We start from the raw sequence: 7,398 nt of genomic DNA, 5'->3' as shown, positions 1-7,398 counted from the left end.
CAAACATAAAAACATTTATCAAAATTACCATTTCATTCCATCTATTCACACAATCCTACCATAATTCAAACCTTTCCAAAAGATTTATACCAACTCATCAAAAACCAAAGTTATATACACATTTCATCCCAAACACCAAAAGCACATACATAAGTAATTTAAAACCAAGTTTAAGCAACCTTACATCAACCAAATATGTGACATATAAAAATATGTATTCAACATCAATATAAAACACACCTATTATATGCCGCAAAACCATGTATATCAATTTCAAGTCTACTAAAAAATAAAGCTAGATAGTGTGATCTTCAATTTGATTTGATCGTCCGGTTTCGCAAAACAAAATCTACAAGAAAACAGGAAAACAACACAAGTAAGCTTCAATATAGCTTAGTAAGTTTACAGGTTAAAACGTTATAACTTATCGCATAATCACATCTTTATAATTAACAAAATTAATGGCTAACATTAACCCTATCAATCATAATCATTCAGCAGGTGAGGTTCGTAAATACGAGTCATTTAATCACTTCATTTATACAACATCAACCATTATCAAGTTGTGATAGAATATTGCAAATCATGGATATGCGATTAACCATCCAGAACACACCAAAGCGTTCAAATGAGCTAAACCAATCGAGAACACACCTGGGCACCAAGTGCCTAGCCCGTAGGCTTTACATTCGCCTCCGGTAACACACCAGAATCACTATAAATATATCACGGTAGTCTGCAAAAAATGTTGGACTTTGGTATATTCAATGGATAGTAACAAGTTACGAATCATCATCTCATCACAAGTCAATCCCATACAGCATGCAATATAACCTATTGGCATGCCAATTGTATCCTATCCTATGTTCATCCGGGCTTGAAACAAGTAATCACATAAAATTTTACACATCAATTACATTTCTCACCTTAAATTATCTTTATGATTATAACATTATATAAATATACATATATACAAATATTCAACGAATCATAACCCACAAGCCAATATAATATTACAATTTATTCTAATTTAAACTGTATGAACTTACCATGGCTAAACTACAGTAATGACAAAAGTTAAGGGACTACACAACAACTTCCCTTTTTCCTCGGTTATCTACTTGTTCTTGATCTATAAAATAGTTTAATTTCACTTTATTAGCTTCAATTTCATGCATCACTCATTCTAATACTTACCCTTCACTATTTACAATTTTTTTCCAAAATTGCCCAAAAGTTTTACACTTTATACAATTTAATCCCTAAACTCGAAAATTATAAAATTAATCTTTTTCGAACATAACCCATACTAGCCGAATATTTAAAGCCCCTATATAGCCCTCTAAATACCATAATTTCAAAATAATACTTTGGGATTTTACCATTTAAATAATTTAGTCCTTTAATAATAAAATCAACAAAAACTACTTTACAAAATAGTCCTATTTAACAACCAAGCTTAATAATCTATCACTAACTTCCACAAACACCTCAAAATCATCCATAGCACATTCTAAAACATTTAATAATTTCAAAAAAAAAAGAGGTATGGGTTAGCTGGACCTAGTTACAATGATCTCAAAAACATAAAAATTACAAGAAACGAGTGAAAAATGGCCTGCCATGCAAGGATCACTACAACAAAACAGGCTTTTAGCGGCGCTTTTTTAGGCCTTTAGCGGCGCTTTTAGAAGCGCGGCCAAAAACGCTGCTAATGACAGCGTCGCTAACTTTAGCGGCGTTTTTATAACTAAACGCCGCTAAAGACCAAGACCTTTAGCGGCGTTTTTCCCACAAACGCAGCTAAAGACCATGACCTTTAGCGGCGCTTGTCCCACAAACGCCGCTGAAGACCATGACCTTTAGCGGCGCTTTTCCCACAAACGCCGCTGAAGACCATGACCTTTAGCGGCGCTTCTCCCACAAACGCCGCTGAAGACCATGACCTTTAGCGGCGCTTTTCCCACAAACGCCGCTAAAGAACATGATCTTTAGCGGCGCTTTTATCACAAACGCCGCTAAAAGTACAATTCTTTAGTGACGTTTATGGAAAAACGCCACTAATTTTGGCAAATTTGTATCATCCGATTTTCGTCCATATCCAATCCTTCTTGTAACATAAAATCCAAACAAAAAGGGAAAATTTAAATGATACTTCAAATTCAATGAAAGATATATGATATAAATTGATAACTGAATTATAATTCAAAATATTCTTACAATAATATTAAAATTAAAAATGTTAAAAATATTCTTACAATAACTAAATCACACTAAAATGTTTACACAATCACCTCCCAGAAACAGGTGCAGCAGTAACCACAAGAACAAAAAAAAAAGAAAAATACACAAATCCAGAAACAATAGTTTTTGGCAATCACTTTTTCAGGAGTAATACCGAAAAAATAACCCCTTGATTTCAACAAAAATGACACATTACTCAGAAGTCTGCTTGCTTTGTCTTCAGTTTCAAATCTTAACTGCAAATAGAAGAATAGAAATGCACTTCAGATTCATACATTAGAAGACCAAAACCACATCTGCAAATAAATAAAGGCAAAACATACACACAATAAGTACTGGAAAATTAAACCAATACTAACTTTCAAGGTAACACTTTGGAATAAAAATAAATAAGTAAAGGTCTAATTATGAATTTTATCCCCTTAATTTACAAAACCTGATAAGTTAGTCCAATTAATTAATTGGATAACATTAATAAACCTTACTGTTAAATTACTAGCTTGAATATCAACACTTCAATATTTAATTATGTAAAGAATTATCAAAAATCAACATTTCAACATGTTAGCAAAGCAGCTTGTTCCTGCAGCATGCAAAGATGATCCAATGCTTCAATAGCATAAAAAAAATAAAGTTTTTAAGCATACTAAAATCCTAAAGAGAAATAAAGAAATTGACTTGGTCAAAGATATAGAAGTTTTTCATTGGCATAAATTTCAGTTAGAACATTGAACAAATAAAAAAACTATATATATAAATATTGCAAAGTATAAATCCTGGCAATTCAATCTATTTGATTAAAAATCTACCAAATAGTTTGAACTCACATGCTTACCTGCTTCCTATATTGAAAGACAAAAACATGCATTAATTTTTCTATAGGAAGTGAAATCATAAAATTTAAGATTAAATAGAATATGGGTATCTCCCCATTATAAGCTTAGATCAAACAAAATTCAGAAGAAAATCTAAGAAGATACGCAAAAAAAAAAAATCAACATGAACCAGCTAATGAATGAATTAAAAGAAACCTAATAAGCAGACAGAAAAAAAAGGAAAATTTATTATTACCTGTAGAAAAGTAACTTCAAGGGTGATTAATGTAAAAGCCCTTTTCACCTGAAAATAACGATAAGAAGAGAAGAGGTGAAGGTCCAAAATCCTATGCAAATATGGGTTTACTTTTTTTCTTTTAATTATTTCTCTAAATTATTTACAAGAGAATCGGCAATTTTATTTAGGGGGTGGTGGAAAAGCAAAACCATTCGAACCGAAAATTATAAAAAAGCAAGAAGCCAGGTATTTAAATATATTCTCTTTTAGCAACATGGAGTTTTTGGGATCAAATTCTAACAAATTAAAGTTTCCAATGAAATTCAAAATTACACCATTAAGTAAATAAGAGTTTTAAATTACCTGAGATCAAAAAACCATTTTGGGTATAAACTTTTGTAACTATTTATTAAATCTGCAATGTCATTTTGATGCTTTGGTTCAATATTAGCTGAAGCTTCTCTAAGTTCCTGCAATTTTAAAACAACAAAATTTAAAAGAATAAAAAAACAAAAGCTTTTTTCGAGATGGGGATTCAATGAGGCAAAATACCTGTTCGTCAACGACGTTGATATCACTGAGTTTACGAGCAGATTTCTTCCCAGAACTACCCATTTCTTTTGCTAAGAAATAGTTTCTTGAGAATCCAAATTCCTCTTCCTCCGCCGCGTTAAAATCCATTTTCTGAAGATTATTCGTTCAAACAAAAAATATTAGCAAAGATAATAAAAAATGAAAATGAAAATAAAATGACATTATACATGATTGGAGTGCTATACGAGTAATCATGTTGTAAGAAAAGTGATTGGAGTGCTATACGTATAATTCCAGTTTCGCAGCTCTTATTCTCGTTTCTGTCTAATGCTTGGACATATTGGTTGTGGTTGATTTTGATGACTGTTATTTTCTGTCATGAAATGAATGAAAGTGTTTTTGGCCAACAACAGCAACCAAAAAAAAAAAGAACACTAAAAGAACCACATGCTAAGGATGAAGGGATAGTAGCCCCCAACTTCGAGCCAGAAGAAGCAGACACTGAACCAGAGAGAAGAAACAGTAAATAGTAACTTTGGCTTGGATCTTTATGTCAACTTGCTTGTCATAGCCTAGTAAAAGTAAAATACTCAAATCTAGAGCTAACAGGAAATGTAAAACATACACAGATAATCGCTTCCTAATTCAAGAGTTCTTAGTTCAGTATAGGAGAAGAAACAACGTAAGATAATAAAGCAAATAACTCTTGAACCATTAAGATTCATTGTTGAGTAATCTTTAAAAATAATAATAATAAGGGTCACTCCTACTTCAATAGGAGAGTAGAATTTGCTGATACTCATACAACTACTCTTACAATTGAGATTAGCATCTAGATAAAATTCCTCATCAATAAACCAAAACCTGAACATTGTGATTACAATTGATAAATGAACATTTAACTACCTCAACTTAGAAATCACAACATATGGTATAAGATACCTAAAGGAATAAAGCTACAAAAATAACAATTACAATATAAAAAAGACAACAAGAACAAAATGTTAGGGTGAACCTAATAGAACTTAGAGAGGTAATCATGTTAGCTCCGCTTGCTCCGATTCCATTCACATGCATAGAAATGGTTGAGCTAGATAAACACAATGCCTACACAGGATCCAAGAAGTCCATTTACCTTGATATCAGTACCAATGTATTGATATAGTCCGTTTGCTTAAAGCTTCATGCATGCATTTGGTTCTGCTACTAATTTGTTCAACACTGTACCACGTTGAAGGCAGAAATAGATAACTTAAAAAAATTAGAAATAGATAAATTAAACAACTTAGGATAGATAACAGTAGTCTCTCTATCATATTCATCACTTAGAAATACATTTGCCTTATCTATTTATTTTTAAACTACTTTAAAAAAACATTCAGTCATCCTCAAAACTCAAAAAGTACCTCAGCCAAAATGGTTAAATTAGCATTCAGCACAAGCAATTTAGTAAAAAAATTCCAAGTATTTCGATGAAAAAATACTCATTAAAAAAAAGAATTTTGGATGAATTACAAAAGCAAATCAAAGCCTTGTGCCCTGTTAAGTCACAATGAATATCTTAACCATCAAATTAACATATTAAATTCTATCAAAATGAATGATTAAAATTGCGATTAACATATTAACCATCAAATTAACATATATGAAATACCAAACAGGCATTAAAACAAACACATGGAAAACATAAGAATATAACTAGTTCTTCTTGTTTGTATGCGGCGTAGTCATTCTACTGCTAAAATTTCCACTTAGCTGGGAAGAAAATTGATCTGCAAATCCTTCATAATCATTCATTACATTCATATCATCATATAATTTTGAATGACAAGTCTCAATTGCTTCTCTCTGATCTTTCTATCAACAATTATTCAACCAGTATTGCCATCAATATTTAGAAATCAGAGTGACTCTAGAACCTAATTTTCTTTAATCCCCTAATTACAGATAGACTAGCTGATAAAATTTAGACCGTAAATGAACATATAAGATCTTACCTTATCCTTCAAAACAACGGAGCTACTTCCTCCTATCAGAATGGTTGCTTTTCATCAACAGGATTCGAATCTGAAACTGACTCCATAAAGGTAGGTTCCTCAATAGACCCTTCACTCTCATATTCATCCGGCACTTTACCGTTTTCATTTGCCACAGTTGAGTCAGATTCATCTTCTTTCTTCCCAAATAACTTAGATGGAAGAATAGATGAGACAACCGCTTTTGCACTTCTCTTGGCTGCTTCATGGAGGAAGAGAGATTTTTGGATTTTGCTAAAAGTCCAGCGGGACTGTGACTGTGATTGTTATATGTGTATGAATCGAGATCGTTTTTTTTTAAAGTTCTGCAGAGAAAGAAAAAATAGCTTTCCAAATTTAGGCGTTTCAATTGGGGTTGAGGAAGAAAAGATAGCAATGGGCTCGGAGTTAAAAATTTTAAAGGACGTATGTTTGTAAAGTTGGGGGGTTTCAAGGGGGGAAATTAGGGATTTTAGGAGAGAAAGTTGGGGATTTAGGGGGAGGGGATTTTATAAAAATGGTGCTATTTTTTTATAAAATTATTTTTTTGTGGCATTTTTTTATAAAAACGCCGCTAAATATTTTTCTATATAAACTGGTTATTTTTTTAAAGTAAAATTATTTTTTGTGGCGTTTTTTTATAAAAATGCCGCTAAATGTTTTGCTATATAAAATGACTATTTTTAAAGTAAAATTATTTTTTGTGGCGTTTTGTATAAAAACGCCGCTAAATGTTTTGCTATATAAAATGCCTATTTTTTAAAGTAAAATTATTTTTTGTGGCGTTTTTATATTATAAAAACGCCGCTAAATATTTTGCTATATAAAATGACTATTTTTTAAAGTAAAATTATTTTTGTGGCGTTTTTTATAAAAACGCCGCTATTGCTTACCTTTTGCGGCGTTTTTTATGAAAACGCCGCAAAATGTTTTGCTATATAAAATGACTATTTTTTAAAGTAAAATGATTTTTTGTGGCCTTTTTTTATAAAAACGCCGCTATTGCTTACATTTTGCGGCGTTTTTTTATAAAAACGCCACTAAATATTTTGCTATATAAAATGGCTATTTTTTAAAGTTAAATTATTTTTTGTGGCGTTTTTCTTTAAAACGCCGCAAAAAATTATTTCATTTGGAATAAAACGACACTGTTTTGCTATGCTAAAAATATTTTATTTTGTCTGTTAAAAATTATTAGTTAAGTGATTTTATAAAACATTTATTATTATTTTTTATAAATTGAATTTTTATAAAAAAAATCAAGTACTCTCAAAATAAATATCGTATATTTTAATAAGAAAAAAATGATTAAATAGTTGTAATTAATTATTAAGTTACAATTATCCAATGTAAGCAATTAATCTCTCACATATCAAATTTCAATTAAAGATTGAGACATTATCAGATCTAATCTCCATTTTATTAGAGATATTTCTTCCTAACTAAAATATAATTATTTTGCTAGATGTTCGGTGTGGAATGATTTTAGTTTTTGTATTTTATTTTTATTTGTTATAATTTGGTCCTATATATCCAAAATAGATAGTTACCT

General features: G+C 30.7%; 1 protein-coding gene across 7 annotated transcripts; it reads right to left on the bottom strand.

Moving 5' to 3' along the window:
- Positions 1-2,227: 2,227 nt before the first annotated feature.
- Positions 2,228-6,338, bottom strand: LOC121215388 (origin of replication complex subunit 2). Of its 7 annotated transcripts, none has more exons than XR_005911248.1 (7): positions 5,829-6,335; positions 4,967-5,052; positions 4,117-4,332; positions 3,850-3,981; positions 3,661-3,767; positions 3,316-3,363; positions 2,228-2,480 (listed from the first exon to the last, which is right to left on the bottom strand). XR_005911248.1 is itself a non-coding variant. In XM_041089845.1 (5 exons), the coding sequence occupies exons 3-5, from the start codon at positions 3,976-3,978 to the stop codon at positions 2,477-2,479; spliced, it is 240 nt and encodes a 79-aa protein (XP_040945779.1). In that variant the 5' UTR covers positions 3,979-3,981; positions 4,967-5,052; positions 5,829-6,331; the 3' UTR covers positions 2,228-2,476. The 7 variants fall into 7 exon arrangements, 1 of the variants encoding a protein (XP_040945779.1); XR_005911245.1 differs by having other exon boundaries at positions 4,117-4,204; positions 5,829-6,333; XR_005911247.1 differs by having other exon boundaries at positions 4,117-5,052; positions 5,829-6,338.
- Between the last annotated feature and the right edge of the window lie 1,060 nt (positions 6,339-7,398).

Source organism: Gossypium hirsutum, chromosome D03 (genome assembly GCF_007990345.1).
Source record: "Gossypium hirsutum isolate 1008001.06 chromosome D03, Gossypium_hirsutum_v2.1, whole genome shotgun sequence".
In the NCBI taxonomy this organism is placed as follows: domain Eukaryota; kingdom Viridiplantae; phylum Streptophyta; class Magnoliopsida; order Malvales; family Malvaceae; genus Gossypium; species Gossypium hirsutum.
Note: the sequence above shows the minus strand (reverse complement) of the source record. Positions and strands in the feature narration are given on the sequence as shown.